Genomic DNA, 22247 nt, shown 5'->3' with positions numbered 1-22247 from the left:
TACACCTATTTTTGCCATACCTGTTGCAGCTTCTAAAGTACTGTGAAGAAAATGTTTGGTTATATTTTTTATTTCGAGGTTATGTTACGATCATCAGATAATGTAATATTTATTCTATTCAGATTAAAATAATCATGCTATTGCAACAAAAAAAAAAAAAATTAGACTTCGAAATATTCCACGAATATAAACACTAAAAAAAAAACTGATTGGAAGGGGCAAAAAAATTCTTTTGTCGAATTTGACGAGTACATTAGAGAATCATTAAGTCGGATATTTCAGTTCCACAGCATGAACGATTCCAAGGCCACCACTTGCTGTGCACGTCATCTATCTCTTGAGCATGGTAAAAAGAAGGCATAATTAAATTAAATTAACCCTCTCTGGAGAATGAAAGAGGAAAGGTAGAGAGAGAGAGAGAGAGAGAGAGAGAACGAGAGAGAGACTTAGGGAACCTCGGCTACAACTCCTCAGAAGTTGCTCGCAGCTTTATTTGCAAGTAATTCGCGCGAGTACAAAAAAAAATTTGAAAATAATGTCCTGTTATTAATCATATTCCTTGGCACCCTTGACTGACGCGCTACTCATGGCAAACCCCCTCCCCTTCATCCCTCTTTCTCCCTCTCTTTCTCTCTCTCTCTCTCTCTCTCTCTCTCTCTCTTGGCCAAACCACAATATTCTGTATTACGCGAGTAAATATATGCACGCGCATATGTGCATGACTACAGGTAATTACCTGGCAGTCATTTTGCATAGTTGCTTAAAATTAAGTCTCTTATAAAAACATTTTGATAATCTAGGGATGTGAAGAAAATTTAAATTACACACGAGCATGTAATTTAGACAAAAATACCACCTTTTATAAAGAAAAAAAAAATTACTCTAAATAAAAAGTATAAATCATAGTGTAAATAATGATAGAAAATATTGATCAATAATACCAACAAAATTATAATAAACAAAGAAATTAGTATTATTACTATTAACAATAATAATAATAATAATAATAACAATAATAATATTAAAAAGAAGAAGAACTATAATAATATTAATAAATAATACTATAAAGCGTCAATATAAATATACAAATAGAGAAAATTTGAAAAAAAAAAAATTTATTTTTAATTTAATTAACTTCAAACTGAAAAGTATGTTCTATAATCAAAATCGAAATCTCTCTTTTTCTGCTCTCAACTTTATATATTGTTTCGAAATAACGGTAACAATAACATTGTTGAAAAATGTCTCGAAATAATTGAAAAATAATCTGAGAACTAGGAAAAGTAGTTAAAAATATATAATTAGCTTTTCCCTTTGTCTCATGAATGTGAAGCTAATCGTAAAAACTACGTCGTTTAAAAAGATGTTCTAATTCTTAAAATATTAAACTATAATTGTCATAAGTTTTTTTTTCATATTATTTTATTTTTTTTTTTCATTCCTTAAATCTATCACTCTATTTACATAAATCGAAGCTTTATAAAATTTTATCAATCAAAAGCACAAACTACATATATAATTACAAATGAAAAGAGGGAAATTAACAAAAAAATTTTTTTTTCATTTTTGTAATTATGTATTAAGTGCTTCAGATGTAATTAATTTACTCAGAAAAAAGTAGATATGCGTCAAGAAAATCTTAATTTTAAGTTTCTATTTAAATAAATATTTTAGAAAAATCTTGAAAATACAAAAATATTTTTATAATACAAGAAAATTAAATTAAAAATAATAATCATATTAAAAAAATAAACAAAATCAAATTTTTTTTTTAGGAAAAAAGCAAAAATTTCCTTTAATTAATCTTTTTGTTAAAAATAAAATTTTCTTCATTCGCATATCTCTACTTTTTTCAGTGATAAAAAAAAAATCGTACCTAGAAAAATTAGTCCTAAATTTAAGATTTCCTTTGTTTTTTAATGGGCGCCAATCCACTGTCGAATTCAGATGTATTGAGCATACGTACTTTTTTCAAAGATCCACTTTTAGTGCCAATTCCTCCAATTTGTTTCTTTTGTGGCATCCTTGCTGGTCTGAAAAGCAAAAGGGATCATCTTAATCGTCACATTAAGGTAACCTGTAATTTTCAGTAATTTATCGTAAAATGACATGTGTCCAGAGACTTGTGAGGACATAATGTAATAATGAAAATTTGACAAACAAAAAAAAAAAAAAGGAAACAAAAGAAGAAAAAAAACGATTTACTCTAAAACGTCGGGGTTACACTAAAATATCACGCGAGACTATATATATATACCAACTGGCATGCCGAATTCCTTTATTGCCGCTCAGTTTTTGCTTCTGCAATTCATTTTTTCCCCCAGATAACATATTCTCAAATCTCAATTATCAGCTAAATATTATTTTATTTTAAAAATTAAATAGCTGTAAAATTTTGTTAAAAATATTTCATATTATCCAAAAATATTTGAAATATTCACTAAGTCTTGAATTTTTGAGGTTATGTTTGTATATTAATTTTGTAATTAATTTTTATATTAATTTGTTTATTAATTTCAACCCGAAAAGCCTCTTAATCTAAAAACTGAAAAATTTTCCTTCAATTTTGACCCAAAAGTTGACTTAATTTTGAGGTTATGTTTATCGATTTCAATCAAACTAACAAGAGCAATTTGAGTCTCATGGAAAAAAGATAAGATTTTAATCTTTCAAGAAAGAGATATTTTCGAGAGAAACATAATATTTATATTATAAAGTATGAAGAGGCTCACAAACTCGACAAGTATCAATAATATTTGCACCTGTATCGTCACCTGCTACGAGACATGAGAATATGGGATAAAAAAAAACAAAAATGAAAATAAAATCAAACACCCTACATAAATATAACTGCAAGCACGTGCACTGAAGTGCTGCAGTTTTTTTTTTTTGCTCTTAGATTCACTGAATACGAACATGAGGTCAATTTTTCAAAATTTAAAATGGCGGATCCAATATGGCGGTCAAAATATAAAAATTTTTCGATTTTGCTAGAAACTTGTTTCTCAGGGATTTTCGGGGTCGCTAATTACGAATCTGATGTCAGTTTTTCAAAATTCAAAATGGCAGATCCAATATGGCGGCAAAAATCCGCTCGACTAATAAGTTACAAGTAAATTCAATGAAGAACAAAAAAAAAAACTACAATTACGAAATCGAATAACAAATCAGATTTGCAGGACAAATTTGTCATTGCGAAACAAAAGGTTCCCACTTCCTTTATAAACGAAAATCTCCGAAAAAAAAATATCGACTTCTATTCATTCCAAAATATGACTGCGTTTCTCACCACAAAAAGGCAACATTTCATCATTTTAATTTATCCCCGTCTATTGTATTTTGTGCCGATCGTATTATTTCCACCCCTTTTGACTGGAAATCGCACGCGACACCCTTGACCTCGTGGCCTGGGTGCGTGTTTGAGCATGCGAGCCAGTATCGAGTTCACCATAATCAGAAAGGTGGACCTGGCCTACGTCAGGTTCAGGGCTCGTGCTAGCTTCCGTAAGTGGCCGGAAGTGGCGGTCGCATCAGTCTGTTTAATAGCCGTATTGTATAATTATGAACAATAGCGAGGAACCAGAAGGGGCATGTTGGAATATAGGGACATTCAGAGAGAGAGAGAGAGAGAGTCGTGTTTCGCGAATACACCGCATATGTGAAATGTAAACCATCAGGTCCAAAGAGAGATGGCGAGACAGGTATACAGAATGAGAGAGAATCAACAACAGAGATGCGGCTAAAGAGAAGAGTGGGAGAGTTTGTGGGAGGGAGAACTAGATATGAACCGTATTGCTCATGGCCGACGACTATGCACCATGGACATGTCCACTCCGTTCCGTCCTATGTGACGAATTACATTGGTTGACAGCTTTGACGTTGGGCCCACGACATGAGTCCGTTAATTTCTCTCTCTCTCTCTCCGCACTGGCGTATAACACATAAAATGATTTATCCAAACAATGAAATTCATTTCCCTCTCCTCCTATGACATTCGTCATTTTCATGTTAATTCGAATAATTCTCCCTTCGTGTAAACAGTTCATGCTGGTTCAATATCAAATCTTACTATTAAAATTATCATTTAGCGAGTTTCTGTCAAGATTTCATTCAAAAATCCTATTGGAATTCTATTACCGATCAAGAAATCTGTTGTACCGACCTAGACTGCTCAGTCGGTAACTTACCGCCACTCACTCTATTTTTAAGTTATGTTTCGTAACCACGCCCTGTGAAAAATGTTTGGCTGTACGATTTCCGATTTTTATTTCCATTTGTAAGTTACCGACCGAGTCTAGGTCGGTACAACAGATTACTTGGTCGGTAATGGAACCCCGATAGGATTTTTAAAAGAAATCTGACAAAAACCAAAATTTGTAAACGTCTATTTATAAAACGAACATAACCTTATGAAAAAGGAAAATTTTACATATTTCGATAGAAATACAAAGATTACGCCACTGCGATATATTTTTTTTATTCCTAAGAATATGGTTATCATAAGAAGCGAGGCGTGAATCCGTCATTAATATAAGCACGAAACTCATGTCAAAATCATAGAAACATAGAAAGCTTTTGTTACTTTTGATAAAATGAGGAAGAAGATTGACAATATAAAAAAAAAATTAGTATATGTGAAAATAATAACGAGTTTCTAAAAAAAAGGGAAAATTTCAAACTGATGATCGTTCTTGACATATAGTTGCGAATAAATAATAATGTGCTTCACCGCAATTGAAACGCACAAATGTATGTATCACATCAGTCACTCGCAGCAACACAACAATTTACCACATATATACAGAATTAATGGAAATAAATCATATCGAGTATGGAAAGTAACGGTTCTAAATTGTCCTATTTGGTCTCGTTCTGTTACCTCAAATGCTCGCAAATAAATTTAAAATAATGTATAAACTCTTATTCTATGCGGTCAATCATTATCTTTGAATAATACCACATTTCTTTCAATGATATCAATTTTTCATACTCTTTAAGAATTGTTAAAAATTTTGAACTAATTTAAATTAGTGAACCAAAAAAAATTTCATCGAAATAAATAAAATTATAAAATATGATGAGAGAGATTTAAAAAAATAAATATCATTAAATACTTTAATTTTTCTGTCATAATAAAAATAACATAAAAGTCAGTCAATGAATCACGAGTAATTAAAAGGAGAAAATAGTGAAATATAGTAAAATTTAGAAGCAATTGTGTTTGCAAATTGAAAATAAAATTTATCTCTAAAGAATAAAAGAATAACAATCACTTAAGTCAAGTTAGATTTGTTAGAAGAATAGTTTTTCTCGTGCAAACAATTGGCAATAATTTTCGATAATTATCTTTCCGAGGCGTATGGAATATGCGTATATTTTCTATTCTCACGTTGTGTGAACGTATTTCGTATTTAAAAAAAAAAAGAAGAAAAAAATTCTTTAATCAGATATTAATTATTATTTTAATAATAAAAAAAAATTTAATTATTTTTTTTTCTATAAGCAATGAGACATTTTTTATATATATACGATCTGCAGGTAAACGGTACGGTAAATATATCAATCCTGTAATTAGAGATAATATCGTTTGTAACTTGAAACGGTAATGGTTACACTATATTAGAGTTATATAAAGCATCATAAGTATCTAGCATGAGTTGTATATATATTATATATTATCATTGTGTATACGATAAACGACGATGTGATAAAACCGCATGAAAACTAGAAAAGTAGTAATACTTGGTCACATAATTGGTGAGATTAGAAATCTCGCTTCTGCAAACTCGGTAGTTTAAAAAAAAAATCATAAACTAGAAAATTATATTTCTGATTAAGCAAAAATGTTTCGTGCCAAAAGAAAATTAACTTCATTTTCAAAATTATTTCTAATTTAATTTTTCATCACTAAAAATATTTTTAAAATACACAATTTTCCAATATTTTCTTTTTTTTAAGAGATTTTAACAATTTTTAAACTAATTTTTACTTTTTTTAAAACCAAAATGAATATTAAAAAATTTTTAATTTTCCTGTAAAAAAAACTTTACGAGCAATTGAAATTTTCTAAAATTTTGAAAAAGAAAAAAGAATTTAAAAGGAATTTGAACTTTTTTTTTTTTTGTTCATGGTGAAATTAAATTCCTTCTTCAATTCAAAAGAAGGACGAAAAATAAAAGAATACCAAAGATATAGTTTTCTTTCGATGAAAAGAATCCTGATGATATTCCCGAAGTCTTGACTAATGATATTTTATATACGGCATATGTAACAATAGCTTTTAAAATTGTTTTCCCATTCAATAATACAATGTATATAATAAAAGAAGTGCGTGAAAACGAAGAACTTACCTTTCATTCGACAATCTGTTGTTGTGCTGTGGCTTTGTACCTTCTTTTTCGCGAATAGTTTTTCCAATTCCACTAATTTTTTGTGGTGGGTCCCTGAGAGCAAAACTCTTCGCATAATGGCCCAAATGGAGTTCCTTTCGATCGAAAATTTCTCTCATTTCACGTGGATAACTTGCGTAAAATCGTATCCACGATATATAAGCTGAAAAAGATAAAAATTTAGGTAATGAATCATAAAAGGAAATAAATTATTTTTTATTTTTCAATTTGAAAACATTAAAAAAAATATATATATCAATAATAAAATTTTTTTTAAATCAAAATACCCCATTCGAGTGAATAATAGAAAATCTCTTTCTCGGTTGAAAATAATGAAATAAATTAGTTAAATGGAATTTTTATGAAAATTGTTGGGAATATCGAGAGTTACATAAAAGGTTTGTCACGCGAACGAAATGCTTTGTGCAAACGTGACATTGTGCTCAAAAAGCGGTCATCAAGATTAAGCGATTACTATACTACTATATATAAAAATTGTTTAATGCTTCGGATTTAATGTGAATCGAAATATAAATTTAATCTTTGGTCATATAATAATAAGAGAATTTTTATTATTGTTACTTTTGTATTTCAATAATAAATGCTCCTAAAACAATTGAATATCGTCGAAAATACATCAGAACCAAAATTATTTATGCAAAATTTTTTAGAAATACAAACACCCCCTTTGCCCAGAATAGATTTAATTAAAAAAAAACTCTACATGGGCTTAAATTACAGTAAATTTTGTCTATTTTTTGATGCCGTATGGCACTTTTTAAATATTAAACGTGGAGATATAAAAATTACCGACATAGAAATCTACATTACCGATTGATGGCAGAACAGCAAAAGGAGAATATAAAAATTACCGACATAGAAATCTACATTACCGATTGATGGCAGAACAGCAAAAGGAAAATATAAAAATTACCGACATAGAAATCTACATTACCGATTGATGGCAGAACAGCAAAAGGAGAATATAAAAAATACCGACATAGAAATCTACATTACCGATTGATGGCAGAACAGCAAAAGGAAAATATAAAAATTACCGACATAGAAATCTACATTACCGATTGATGGCAGAATAGCAAAAGGAAAATATAAAAATTACCGACATAGAAATCTACATTACCAACTGATGGTAATGTAGATTTCTATGTCGGTAATTTTTATATTTTCCTTTTCCTGTTTTACCATCAGTCGGTAGAAAAAAGTTTTAACCTTGTATTTAGAAAAAATATTACCTTTTTCGATAATATTGTTTAATATTTAAAAAGTGCCATACAACATCAAAGAATAGACAAAATTTGCTGTAATTTAAATGTTTTGAAATACCTCAACTTGAATAAATATAGAGTATTTTAAGGGTCACATGATGCAAATGATAATAAATAATCATTATGAGATACGTGATAGCTTTTATTAATCGCAGTTCCATTAGGTACCTCGGTGGGTAGGAACAAATTTCTATGGGGTATCCTGTAGTGCTCTATTAAAGGGCATTAGCTATATAGGGGTCGAGTCAAGTGCTGCGGCTAATACTAACCCTCGATTTCCGTACGGGTGAGAAAGTCGAGAGTTCCATGGTTCTGAGTGAACTCAACATGTGCTTTTTCAAATAATCAATCGTAGCGAAAAACGTGTGCCATTTTTTTTTCCCTCTATCTTTATCGCATTTATGTCATGTGACAAAATTTAAGAAATGCCCTTCAACAACAATCAAATTCCACACCTTAAATGTGAATTATGTCATATATAATTTTTCAGCAAGAGGCGGGACCTTGACAATATCAATCAATGAATTTTATATCGCACCATTAAATTATTCCACAAATAATATAATATATAAAATAAAGCAAATCGTCTAGAAAAATTTGCCCTAACCTTTGGCTTTTAAATCTCCGGAAATCGCTTTTCTTGACGAATTTGATCACATACGGGAATTTTTGTCGAATTTAAAAATTACCGAATTTTTATTTAGCAGAATTTTATAAATGTAAGTTTGCTGCAAGCTTCCGTGCTATCTGGTATTCTAATAATTCGATAATTTTTAATTCGACACCACAAAAATTCCGACAGGTCTAATGTGGAAAACATACTTTTTTGGTACATATAGAGGGATAATTTTCTATAGAGAGAAAATCTTGTCTCAAAACAACGCTTTCATTCTTAACTTCCGTCGATTTTTTTTTTTTTTTTTTGGCATTTCCGGTTTTTCCTCGACGAAGGAAACTAGCGAGCGATCTTTCTTAATACTCGCGCGGTGTCGGCGAAGCTAATGCTATATATATAACTAAAGAAAAAAAGGGAGAAATGTTTTTCTCCATTTAACACATAAATCCAATGAGATGCTGGTGTGTTGCACGTACTAACACTATTGGGGGGTTGAGTATTAAGAAGAATGAAAGAGAGAGAGAGAGAGAGAGAGAGAGCGAAAAAAGGGATGAGAGAAGAGAGACTGTATAACGTCCCACGCAGGGTGGCATTGTTCCTAAGTGATGTAACTGCGTCTTATTGTATTTGTATCCTGTATCGTATTGTTAAGAGTCTCTCGCCACAAAGCGTAAGTGGTTTTGGCGGAAGCCACATTCAGTGGTTGGATTGTATCGTCCCCCACAACCACCCCCTTTTCAAAAAGGCGTGTGAGCACACACCCTCAAACGAACTATATATACACTAACTCACGATTATTATACTTTTTAGAAAAATTATTTACAACAAATTTTGTTTTTAACTCTCTAAATCTGAATTAGTAGTTTTCTACTAATGAAAGAGTGCATATTCGTTTACCAATTGAATTAGTAACTAATTTTTAGTTAAAAACTACTCATTGCTAGTAGGAAACTACTAATTTATGGAGTAAATCGGCTTATTAATTTGAAATAGTAAAAAATACGATTTACTCCATGAATTAGTAGTTTTCTACTAGCAATGAGTAGTTTTTAACTAAAAATTAGTTACTAATTCAATTGGTAAACGAATACGCACTCTTTCATTAGTAGAAAACTACTAATTCAGATTCAGAGAGAATATAAAAAGAATTTTATAAAAATTTCAAACAAAAATAATAAATTCAGTTCTCGAATTGAATTTTGAGGAAAAAAAAATCGATTTGAGGAAATTTTTGTAGAAAATATAATAATGTTTTGTAATAAATAATTGAAAATAATTAAATCTTTCACAGAAATTGAATAAACATAGCAATTCAAAGTATATATATATAGTAGTCTCGAAGTTTGAAAGTTAGAACGAGGAGAGTATTAACGACAGTCGGGATTTGTGAATATATACATGTATATACGAAACAGAGTGGATGAATCCCTTACTTAGTGGCGAGGGTTTGGAGAGTCTGAGGGGTTGTTCCATGGAGTCGTATTCGCTATTGAGGGCTGTTCAGCTCTATTAGGGTGATAATGTTACGAATTAGTGAGATTTCCACTTCTTGTAATTCACCGCCACCGCTCCCTTATATATATATATATATATACTTGGTCAGGAATTAAATAAATTTCTGCGGTAGCCAACGAATGGAAACCGTTATTCTCGTATCTCTATCACGTGCTTCGCATCTGACCTTTTTGATCTTTTCAATTCTTTCCTTGAAACCACTATATATATATAAAAGAATCACACATTCTTCAAAAAGGGGATGAAAGTCACTTTAAAAGTTCAACTTATAGTGTCATTTTAACAATGGATTCTTACATTTTATATGGACTTTTTATTTAACATGAGACTCATTTTACTTAACATGGAAAATGTCTTGATTTAAGATTATAGTTTATTTTTATTATATTTCAACAAAAAGTGGTATTTTATTTTAGATAAAGCGTTTTTCTTTTATTGAAATAATAATTTGTACGACAGGGAAATTCTTTTTTTCCATCAGTAATTTTTTATTTGAATATTAAGAATATTTCAACGAAATTAAATTAATTAAACAGGAATTAAAAAAAAAAAATTCTATAGCTTTATATTCAACACTCAGAAAAAAGATATGTACCATTTTTTTATATTTATTACCCAATTTTTTGGTTAGTTCAAACAAAATTTGTTTAATTCAAATAAATATTTATTTGATCTAATAATAACTGTTTGGTTTATTTTAATAAATTTTTGGAACAAAGAAAAAATTTGATTGAGCTAAATAAACATTTGGTTTATGCAACCAAATGTTTGGTTAACTCTATATCAATGCATTTATTTTGTTAATTTAACCAAAATTTGGTTGCTTCAAACGAATTTTTTTCCTGAGTGTACTGGAATATTAGAAATTAAAAAATATTTGTTAAAAAAATATTGTGACTATATTTCAGGATAATTAAATAGTTTTTGAATTTTTCTTTTAAAATAAAAAATCCTATTTTTTATTAACAATAGACTTATATTATATCGCATCAAGAAAAAAAAAATATATAAGACATAAAGATCTTACGTTTATAAATCTAAATCAATCTAATTTGGGTTTTTAAGTGAAAATTTGACACGGTAAATAAATTCTATTGATCGAAAAGGGACATGAATGGAGAACCATGACAAATAGTTTAGATCGTAAAGATTTTTCGAAGGGTCCGAAATTGCAGTTCGCTGACAATTAATCTATCAATCACTTCAATACTCAAGTTCGAAGGTGTGGTCAAGTGGTTAGTTGTGTATAGTGTCACTCAAAAAATGGTTAATCGTTTCAAAAATTCCGGGCTAACATATTCGCAAAACAAAAAATTATATTGATACTTCAACTTTAAATTCAATAATTATTTTATCTAATTTATTATTTATTTAAATATTTTATTTAAATAATTATTTTAATTTTACTTTATTTATTTAAGTTTAATAAAATAATAATTATAGTAAAGTATTTTATTTATAAAAATAATAAAAAAATTAGTAATAAATAAATGTGACGCGCTCTGAAGAAAGGGACCTTAGAAGCAAACGAATTATAGGTTATGTTTAGGATAGTTTTACCTTTCTTTTTATTTATGTAAACTTAAAATCAGTTTTTATTTTGAATGTAATGAAGATTTAAATATCAATAATTTATATTGAGAGTTGATTGTATTTTAAGTTTAAAATTTTGAAACATAACCTATAATTTTTTGCCTCTAAGGTCCCTTTTTTCAGAGCGTGACACAAATTTAATAAAAATAATAATTAAAAAAATTTGAAAATTATTAATCAGATATTGTTTAGATGTAAAATATTTACAAACAAAATAAAAGATTTATCGTCACAATTAAATAGATTTATTTCAACAAAAAAAAAAAAAACTTTCCTATTTTCTCTCTATATAATACCTTTCAATAAAACGTTTTCTACTAAAATGATTCGTTCGAACGACATTAGTGCCAATAAAAATAGATAAATGCTGGAATTTTGTAAAAAAAAAAAGAAAGGTCCATTGATGACGTCAGGAAAAAAGAAGAAATCGTAGGAGGAATATCTCTTTTGAGGGGGTGCATCACACCCCAACCAAGTACGAGTCGTCGCATCATAATGGATTTATTATTGTCGAAAATAAATTCTTCCCCCCTCTATAACGACCCTAATAGAGTAACCATAGCATGGCAAACAAGATCATCCCTCCTCTCCTATAGACTATGTAAATACGCTGCGATTGAGAGAAAGAGAGAGAGAGAAAGAGAGTCGAGAAAGAGATAAACAGATGAGTAAAAAAGCAACAGAAAGAGAAAATAAGAGAGATGAATAAAGCCTCTAATACACCGTATGGGGTGACTTTATATGCTACTGGGGTGCCATTTGAATTGGTTTAGTCTTCCTCAGGCCCCACCCATTTCTCTCCAACTAAATCAAGATCGTTGTCTTTCATCGGAACAGGGCTATTAAATGTCTCGCAAATTTGTCGGAATTCAATTATGGTAATTCCACTAAAAAAAAAAGAGAATGAAAGTGTTATTTGAACAATGACTCACCCTTGCAGGCCTTTTCATGTAATTTTTTGTTCTCAATGACAAGATTTTCAAATTCATTTTGAAGTGCAATGGCAGCCGCTTCTGTTGAACGATATTTCGATAAATGACCCAAAAGTTTTTCAAGTACATCATTCATGTTATCCTGTTTGATTCTAATACGTCTTGATTCAAGCATACGAACAAATTCAATTTCAGGTGGTGTTAAAAAAATTGTCGCCGTTCCCGATGAGCCAGCTCGTGCCGTTCGACCAATTCGATGAACATAATCTCTCGCTGATAATGGTCCCGTGTATTGAACAACACTGTCAACTTTTGGCAAATCAAGACCACGAGCTGCTACATCCTGAAAAAAAGAAAAAAATTGTAAAGTTTGCTCCTTACAAATGTCTTAAAGATTTTTCGTTTTGTAATCGTCTCTTGTAACGATTGTACCCGCTGTGAACCCCAACAGCGAACGTTTGAGTTAAAATCTCCCTTTTGATTTTTAGTCTCCTATGTTTGGCTAGCCAATGATTTAGTATATATATATATCCTATACTTGGATGCGGCCCACGAAAAATCCTGATAACAGTGGGGGGTGGCTAAAAATTCTTTCACGAAACGATTTCGTTTTTTAAAGATTGTTTTTGCAAATATTCATTCCTTTATATATCCTCGTACATCAATATAAAGACAAATTTTTCAACAGATTAATTGATTCCATTTTATTTTAAAGAATGTCATGCTCTACATTCAATTTTCGAGCTTTTTTTTATTTTTAACAAACGAGTATTATTTATTAGACACATTTAATTAATATTTCTCTTATATTTGACAAATATTAATTTTCTAATTTAAAAAAATAATTAGCAATTAAAATTTTATTAAATTTTGTTTTAAAATTCTCTTAGAATGATAAATTTGATTAAATAAAAATATATTTGCTAACTAATTCCATGATCATAATTGATTGCAAAGGAGAAAATAAAAATAGACAAAGTTTTGTATTGCAATCAACAGATCCGGATGGAATTAGTCAACACACGATGAACCGGTTACTTGCTTCTGGATTTGGGTCGACGATACCGACATTTGTGAAGGCGATTAATGACAGCGATTAAAACAAACGATCGTTTAAGAGACGGCAAGAATAACTAGGGTTTCGTGAACGGATAACCACTCAAAACATCTCACTCGGACGATAGATCATTGAAACAAAATTCACCACTGCTGAGCATGCTGTGCAGTATCCGAGCATTGCTCTCTTTCATCGAGAAAATTAATAATCGAAATGACCTCTAAAAACTAGAATCGCCATTCCTGTTTTTTTTTCTTACGATCTTTTTTGGCTATTAGAAAATGTTATACAAGAAACCAAAAAACGATTATTTAAATATTTTTCAAAATAATAAATTCTATTTGCAATTGAAGGATAATTTGATTCGTTATTCGATAAATGTCGAAACACACTATCTGTAACGATCTGTAAGCTATTACGACAATGCAATACTATACGCATTTATAAAGCAATTTATAGATGATTGAAAACACGCTGAGACAATTTGCAAATTGGTTCGATAGACCTGTAATTTCTAATTCTAAGAATCGTGTATTCTGTTAATTGCCACTCACATGTTATTAGTTCCGCTTCATAGTTTTTATTTTTCTCTTTCTCTACAACAATATACAAAGAACAAAACGCGTATAGAAAAATAATCTTTCATTTAGCATATGTATATATATATGCAATTGTGTAAGAATTACAAATTATCGTAATTTCCCTTTCATTTGTAGGGTAATAAAATAATAATATACATTTTTTTATCTTAAAAAAAGTACACGTTTTTGTAATGTTAAAAAAAATTAGGAGGAATACTATACAAAGTTAGTAGCGGTAATAACCACTGGGTTTAGAAAGAGAACCTGGCAATGATAATTATACTCGGTATAACGATGGGCCTCATACGCGCATAATTTTTAACCTTAGGTCTCAGCGTGGGTCCAAAGATATTAAATTCCAAGTTGCAAAAAAAAAAAAAAAAGAAAAATATAAGCCACGCTCTAATTTACAATTCTGGGCGTGCCCGCACTCTCGCATGCTTTTCTTTCGCTCCCTGTGTTTTGTCTTTATTTTACTTTTTTTTATTTCTTCATTTCTTTAATATTGTTATTATTTTTTATGATCGCGGAAGCATATTGCACTATATGAGTTTTATTTATGATCGAGTGCATATTTCAAGAACGGAACCTCGCCGTTACTTATTAATTATCATTTCTTTTATTATGCGCTGATGATCTTAAAAGTTTCAAAGACACAAAAATTTACTCGCGATATAGAATCAAAAAAATAATTTTCTTATTTATTTTATAAATTACTTATAAAAAAAAATTCCTATTTTTCTGACAATTTTCTTATAATTCAAATATAAAAAAAAAAGGAAATAGAACAAAATTACTTACAGTGCAAAATAGAACACCGCTGTTGGCCTTTTTAAATGTTTTGAATACTTCCGTTCTTTCTTTCTGCGACATATTTCCATGGAGTTTAAAAAATTCAACATCCACAAGCGGATCAGAATCTTCATCATTTTCATCTTCTGGTTTCGATAAAATCGAAGTTAAAATCTCTGTATGATAATCAATCATATCTTGTGTTGCCATAAAAACAAGTATTTTATGCTGTCCGGAACTCTGGAAAAATTATTTTCCAATTATAATAATTTATAATAAAAATTGTTTTATTTACAAAAAAATTTTTTTTTTATAAAAAATTATTTTAATTTAAAAATAAAGAGAAATTTAAAAATAAATCAAATAAATAAAACTAATAAATTTACCAGACATTTCCCACGGATGTAAGCGCACAAACTGACGAGCCGCAATTTTGGTGGTGTGATAATGTAACTTTGAACGACACTTTGAGGGACAATTAAATCTTCATTCATGTCACTAATATTATCGCCGGAAATTTCCAAATTTTCTTTGGCAGCATCGACAAATGTTGGATTTTTCATAGTGAGACCAGCGAGTTTTTCCACAGCTTGAGTTAAAGTAGCGGAAAGTAAAATTGTCTGCCTTGTTGATTGATTAGAATCACCATCAATATTTTCTTGTTTCACATTTTTTGTTAAATCATTTTTATCGTCTTTAATTATTTTTTTCTTTTTTCTTCCAATATAAACATTTCCATCATCAGAATCCATTTCTGATTCAGAATTATAAACTCTTTTAGTATTGACATTTTTATCTTCTTCTTCTTTTTCATCTTCCTTCAATTTGTCTTCATTCTCATTTTTCTCTTGTAATTCTTCGTTATCATCGCTAAATTTCTTTATACTATTTTGACGAAGCATTTTTATTGGATCGTATCCCGTTTCTTTTGGATCTGATACACTAATTTTTAAGGCGCTTACAATTCTAAAAATTATAAATTATAAGAAAATTAAAATTACAAGTAATTAAATAATGAAATTTAAAAAAAAAATATAAAAATTATAAATTAAAATTACCCGGAAATGTCTTTTTCATATCCCATATCAAGCATACGATCAGCTTCGTCCAGGACAAAATAAGAGACATCATTTAATTTTAAAGCTTCAGTATGTTTAATGTGATCTAATAATCGTCCAGGTGTTGCAATTAAAATATTACAGCCACGTCTTAATCGTGCTTTTTCGGCTTTTCGTTTTTCCCCACCGACTAAATAACCAGGTACAATCCACATAAACGGCTGTAATTTATATTGTACATTAAAAAAAAAAAAATATTTTGACAATTCTTTAAAAATAAAAATTATTATTTTATTCCTTTTTTATGCGAATAAAATCTAATTAATTTGATATTATTCAAAATCAAATTGTTCAAAATTACAGATAATTAAAATATTTGGAATAATTGTAGCAATAAATTTTATGTATGTATTAATATTTTTAAAGTAAAATTTTTAATTAATTCGATTCACGTTTAATTCTAAAATTTTTTTGTGATTTAAATTGAAAGGTTTATCAATTATTGTATGAAAAAATTAAATTGTATTTAATTATTTAGTCAAATAATTGAAATTATTTCCAAATAATCATAAGTGAATTGAATATTTTGCAAAATAAAAAATTTGTTTAAATAAAAATTATATTCAATGACAATTTAATTAAATCAAAATTTTTTTTAGATAAATATTTGAATAAGTGTAAATTAGATTTAAAAAAAAATGCTATTAAATAGAAATTTTGTTAATTAGAAATTCCATTAAATAGAAATTTTGTTAATTATAAATTCTATTAAATAGAAATTCTAATAAATAAAAATTCCATTAAATAAACATTCAGTTCAATAAAATAAATAGTAAATTAATATTGAATTTAAAGACAAAGGAATAAAAAATAATTTATAAAAATTAATAAAAAAAAAAATACTGACTTACTTTTAAAAGTTTCAAAAAACATTCGTACGTCTGTAAAGCAAGTTCTCTAGTTGGCACAACAATAAGGGCTTTCAAACCACTGTTTCTCGTTATTTTTGGTGTAATTTTTTGTAATAATTCAATAATCGGTAAAGAATAAGTTAGAGTTTTTCCAGAACCAGTTTGTGATCTAATTAAAACATCTTTTCCGGAAAGAATCACGGGAATTCCTTTTTGTTGTACTGTGGTCATTTTAGTTATTTGCATATTTTGCTCCAAATTAGAAACCTAATATAAAAATCCATTAATATTCACGGCAAACAATAAAATTAAAATCATAAATTTTATTAAATTTAAATAAATAAATTTTTGTAAAAATAAAACAAAAAATACGAACCGAAAATGGATGAATGTCGAGATCACTAAAGTTTATACCGGAAAAAACATTTTCTTGCACTGGTTTAACATATCTTTGTCCAATATTTGGTACATCTGGATTATTACCAAAAAGAGATGAAATTTTACCAGTAGGTTTATTCATTATTCGTTCAACTTTTCCCTTAAATTTTTTATTCGTTCTGTCATTATTTTTCTCATTATATTTATTTGTCCTAAAGTCAGAATTAAATTTTTTCTCTTCCCTATTTTTTTTATTTCCAAAATTATCTTCTCTATTAAAATTTGAATCCATTTTTTCTTCATTATTATTTTTTGACAAATTTCCAAATTTAAATGGCAATTTATCTGAATCTGTTTTTTCCGAATTTATTGAAAAAACATCACTTAAAGATTTTTTCTCACCATTTGAATTGACATTTTTTTTTCTTATTAATGTGGCTTTAATTTCATTATCATTATTAGTTTTAACAAATTTTACAATATTCTGTGCATCTAATTTTTCGTCATTTTTTTGAATTAAATTATTAATAGGAACTGAATTTTTTTTATCAGTTAAAAAAGAAACTTTCTTTTTATTAACACTGTGTCCTAATTGTTTTGCAACAATTGCAGCAAGTGATTTTTGTTTAATTCTTGTTTTTGTCTTATTTATTGAACTATCAGAAATTTGTTTAGAACGAATTGTTTTTGATAATTTTTCTTTTTTCGAATTCTTTGCTAATAATTCAGAAGTGATTTTTTTCGTATTTTTATTACCCTGAAGCCAAAAAGAATATGAATTTTAATGATAAAATATTGAACAAATTGTCAACAAGTAATTATTTTGAGGTTACTCACCTTTGTATTTGTAGATGACGAGTCTGTCGTTATATTTATACAAATATCCATTTCGGGAACAGTCATTTTAAATAATTTATTAATTATCACTTGAAATAATAAAAATAATCACACAATTTCACCAACAAAACACTCACTTTCAAGATATAAACATAACCTGTTAATGTTACACGAACGAAATTTCCAACACGTGTGTGGCAGACTTCTCGCGGAAATCAATGCGCAGAGGAAGATGACTCTGCGCAAGCGCAACTTAATGGCGCTATTAATTTCAAAATTTGAATTCAAAATTATTTATACAAAAATGAATTGTTAACTTTTTTTTGTTAAATACAATTAATATATATTGCCGAAACAATAATGATAATTAATATAATAAAATAAAGAGCTAAATAACGTAATAAATACCTCGTAAATAATAATAATTATTATTATTAACTTTTAAATTATTTTCTTGATAAATTTATAATATTTATCTAATTATTTATTTATTATTTATATAATAGTTACAATAATTAATAAAATAAATAATTATTATAAAAAACAATAAAATAAGTAAATTACTGTTAATAATAAATTAAATTACAAAAAAAATTAATTAATTAATAATAATTTTATTTAAATTTGTTTTATATTTTCTAATTCGAAATAAAATTTTAACTATTTCAAAAAAAAATTTTATTAAATCAAAATTTTTTTTTATATATTATTTATTATAAATTATTATTATTATTATTATTATATTATTTTTTATTGAACTAAATAATTAATTGAATTATAAATTTATTTATTTTCTTTTAAACTAAATTTATAATATATTTTTTAAAAACAATTTATTTTCTCGAAATGAATTTTAAAAATAAAATTTCTGAAATATTTTTTTTTTCGATTTAATTTCATGCAAAATATTGTGACGAAATATGATAATGTTTGACTGTAAAATAACGATAAAAATATTTTCTTAACATATGTAACAGTACATATATTAAAAGAATAGAACGTACTCGCACAATTGATAGGAAATAGAACAGTTATAAATTTGTTATCACAAGTGTTTTTCTGAACAAAGAAAAAAGATTTTACGTAATACACAAAATTTTCGATATTATTATAAAGAAGGGTCACAAAACTACTTGTGACAGCTCTGAATTTATTTACATTTTATTTTCCGACTGTTCATCATTCATTATAAAGTAGTTAATAATCAAACACGTTTAAAATTTAATTCGTTTAGAAATAAAGCAAATTTTATACATTATTTTTTTTTAAAATCTTAAAAAATTATAGTTTTTTCTTAAAAAAATTGACAGATGATTTCATTATGACTCAATTGTGTATTAGTTATTCTTTAGCAATTAAACTTATCGGTTCATTTGGAGTTGTAAGTATTATTGTTATAATTTTTATTTTTCAAAAAATAGTTTCAACAATTTAGAAATTTAATTTTATATATATTTTTTTTATAAATTGTTTTAAATAAAAATTTCCTTTTAATTAAAATAATATATTTTAATTAAAATTAAAAATATATACAAATTTAACAATTTCCATGGTAGTAGAAAATAAATCTTTTTTTTTATCATTTTTCTTTTAAATATAAATTTCTGTTTTTAATTAAAAACAATCTTTTAATTAAAATTCAAAAATTTATATAAAAATTTCAATTAATTTAAAAAATTCATTCAAAAAAAAATATACAATTTATATGGGAGAAAAAAGTTTTTTTTTTGGAATTTCAAAAGTGTCCCGTGAAATAAAATGGTTTTTCTTTTGGTTTAACGTTACAGACAGTTTCAATATTGATGATAAATATATTAGTGACTGACTTTTTCTCGGCAGAAGAGCCAAATGCATTTTCAATTACTGTCGAATCTTGGACCCTTTTCGGATTAAATTGGACTTATTTCGTAAAAAATATACAAAAAAGTTATCAAGGTAAGCGGAAAAATAAAATAATTTATTTTTATTGTATATTTTTTTAATTGTATAATTAATTTCGCACTGTACTTATATTTTGAGAACAATTATCAAAGTAAGATGAAACTGAAAAAATAATAAATTTGTTTTTATTATAAAAAATTTCCTCTTTTTTCAAAAACAAAAAAAACACACAACAGTGATGACCAAATTTTTTTTTTTTTAGAAAAAGAGGAAATTTTTTTATAATAAAAACAAATTTATATCGTTTAATCCTGTTTTAATATTTATTCTCAAAATATTATATGTACTTTTAAATTTATATGTAAATAAAAAAAATAAATTATAATAAAATAAAATTAATAAATTGATTTGCAGCGAAATTACTTTTATTTTGTGTTCTTTTCTATGCTGGATGCTCTTTTGTGGCAAATACAATGTTATGTTTAGCTGCTATTTCAGTAAGTAAACTAATATATTGAAAAATATAATAAATTTAGACTGAAAAATTTATTAACAAAATATTAAAAAGACGAGGACTATAAAATATTACAAAAATTATGAATAACAAATGAAATATACAAAAAATATAAGTAGAAATTTATATTTGTTTATTTATAAATTAATAAAAAATAAAAAAATTTAATATTTATAAGTAAATATAATTCCAATTGTATATAAGTTGCACTATATTTAATTTTTCTGATTAATTTTATAACAAAAATAAACACAAATTTACGTAATAAAATTTAATTAAACAATTATATAATTAGAAAATAATATAAATTTTAATCGAATAATTATGTTTTCATCTAGTATCAAAATTTTTGTAATAATTCGATAAGAGTGTTTAATTATGACATCGTCCTGATAACGCGTAAAAGTGTTTGAAAATAGATTGAGAAAATCAGTCTAACATTTATTATTATTTTCAATGCCATAAAGTATCGCACTTTTTTTTTTTATATGTATATAAAAATTATCTAATAATAATTTTGCAGAAAAGACCAAATTTTCTAGTACCATGGATTTACATACAAATAATTAGCATAATGGACCAAAGTTTTGCTATTTTTATGAATTTATTTAATTCGGATTTCAAATTTTATAATAAATCTAACTGGAGTATGTCATTATCTAGTTCCTATTTGTGTGAGTATATAAAATTCTAATTAACAAATGAAAAAAAAACGAAAATTAAAAATTAAAAATAATATAATAATAATAAAAATTTATTTAATTTTTTTTAGTGCTAAGCGCTTATTTTTTGTTAATCGTTCGTTCGGCTAGAAAAAATTGGCTTGATTATCCGGAACGAACAATTCACATTTCAACGATAACGAGAACACAGGAGGTTCAACAGGGTTTTAATTTACCAAAATCACCGTCATATTTAGCTGATCAAAACTTTATAAATAATTCACCAAATTACACGATATCAGCTAAATACGAGGAGATATGACTTTTATATGAAAAAAAAAGAATTTTAATTAAATGATATTTTATATAATTTTGTGAATATTTAACAAAATAACTAATTAATACATTTGTAAAACAAATATATTTTTTTTACTTATTATATAATATAATATAAATTAATTTATTGTAAATGAGGAGAAAAAATTTATACATTTTTTAAAAATAATGTTTGCAAGAATTTTTTTATGACTTTTCTTTGAATATTTCCTGCTTTTTTATTATTATTAATTATTAATTTTTTACAGTCCGCATAAAGATTAGGTTATGTATGAATTAGGCCAAATTAAAATTAAGTCATATATAAAAATTAGGCAAAATGAGAATTAGGCTATACATAAAAGTTATGCCAAATATGAATTAGAAGGGAAAAAATAGGCTAAATATAAATTAGGTCAAATAAATATTAGGTTAGGGTGTAGGTTACATAAAAATTAAGCCAAACAAAAATTAGGCTGTATAAAAATTAATAAGAATTAGATTGGACAAAAATTAGGCTAAATAAAAATTCGGCCAGATAAATATTAGGTTAAATAGAGTTCAGGCTACATAAGAATTAGATAAAAATTTGGCCCAATGAAAATTAAGTTACTTTTCATAAATAACGTCTCGCAAACATATTCTCTTCATTCATAAAAGTAAAAAAAAATGATTTAAGGGTGCGGTGTATTTTCTTAAAATAAATTGTCGATCGAGTGCTTGACCATTGTCATGAAAATGTTTTTTAAAAAAAAGTTCTGTATATTCTTTTCAAAACAAATCGGTTTCGAATGAAATGGATGAGATTCAATTCAGACAGAAAATATGTTGATCCAAATTCAAATTCATAAAGTTTAAAAGTATTTCGACATAAAAGACGATCATTTCTCATATTTCTCATATGCAGGCACGCGCCGTCGAGCATGCATT

General features: G+C 27.0%; 2 protein-coding genes across 2 annotated transcripts; one reads left to right on the top strand and one right to left on the bottom strand.

Annotated features, from left to right (window-relative positions):
- Positions 1-1805: 1805 nt before the first annotated feature.
- Positions 1806-18142, bottom strand: LOC127276744 (probable ATP-dependent RNA helicase DDX31). Its single transcript, XM_051297381.1, has 9 exons — positions 17946-18142; positions 17107-17865; positions 16731-16997; positions 15820-16040; positions 15148-15727; positions 14771-15001; positions 12332-12674; positions 6351-6552; positions 1806-2033 (listed from the first exon to the last, which is right to left on the bottom strand). The coding sequence occupies exons 1-9, from the start codon at positions 18009-18011 to the stop codon at positions 1898-1900; spliced, it is 2805 nt and encodes a 934-aa protein (XP_051153338.1). The 5' UTR covers positions 18012-18142; the 3' UTR covers positions 1806-1897.
- A 793-nt stretch (positions 18143-18935) lies between these two features.
- LOC127276752 (uncharacterized) lies at positions 18936-21522 on the top strand. Its single transcript, XM_051297394.1, has 5 exons — positions 18936-19326; positions 19733-19880; positions 20241-20323; positions 20864-21014; positions 21113-21522. Exons 1-5 carry the CDS (start codon positions 19267-19269, stop codon positions 21322-21324), a joined length of 654 nt encoding a protein of 217 aa, XP_051153351.1. The 5' UTR covers positions 18936-19266; the 3' UTR covers positions 21325-21522.
- The last annotated feature ends 725 nt before the right edge of the window (positions 21523-22247 follow it).

Source organism: Leptopilina boulardi, unplaced genomic scaffold, assembly GCF_019393585.1.
Source record: "Leptopilina boulardi isolate dan_hultmark-lab unplaced genomic scaffold, ZJU_Lbou_2.1 LbouV2_151, whole genome shotgun sequence".
In the NCBI taxonomy this organism is placed as follows: domain Eukaryota; kingdom Metazoa; phylum Arthropoda; class Insecta; order Hymenoptera; family Figitidae; genus Leptopilina; species Leptopilina boulardi.
This window is presented reverse-complemented; position numbering and strand designations above follow the sequence as displayed.

What these genes read in the sequence shown, in the direction of transcription:
- LOC127276752 (XM_051297394.1), top strand. Translation starts at nt 19,267, where the DNA reads ATGACTCAATTGTGTATTAGTTATTCTTTAGCAATTAAACTTATCGGT. An exon ending in TTATCGGTTCATTTGGAGTT is followed by an intron (nt 19,327 to 19,732) that starts GTAAGTATTATT and finishes TTAACGTTACAG; the next exon opens with ACAGTTTCAATATTGATGAT. An exon ending in ATTATCTAGTTCCTATTTGT is followed by an intron (nt 21,015 to 21,112) that starts GTGAGTATATAA and finishes AATTTTTTTTAG; the next exon opens with TGCTAAGCGCTTATTTTTTG.
- LOC127276744 (XM_051297381.1), bottom strand. Translation starts at nt 18,011, where the DNA reads ATGACTGTTCCCGAAATGGATATTTGTATAAATATAACGACAGACTCG. An exon ending in TCGACATTCATCCATTTTCG is followed by an intron (nt 16,998 to 17,106) that starts GTTCGTATTTTT and finishes TTTTTATATTAG; the next exon opens with GTTTCTAATTTGGAGCAAAA. An exon ending in GTTTTTTGAAACTTTTAAAA is followed by an intron (nt 16,041 to 16,730) that starts GTAAGTCAGTAT and finishes TATAAATTACAG; the next exon opens with CCGTTTATGTGGATTGTACC.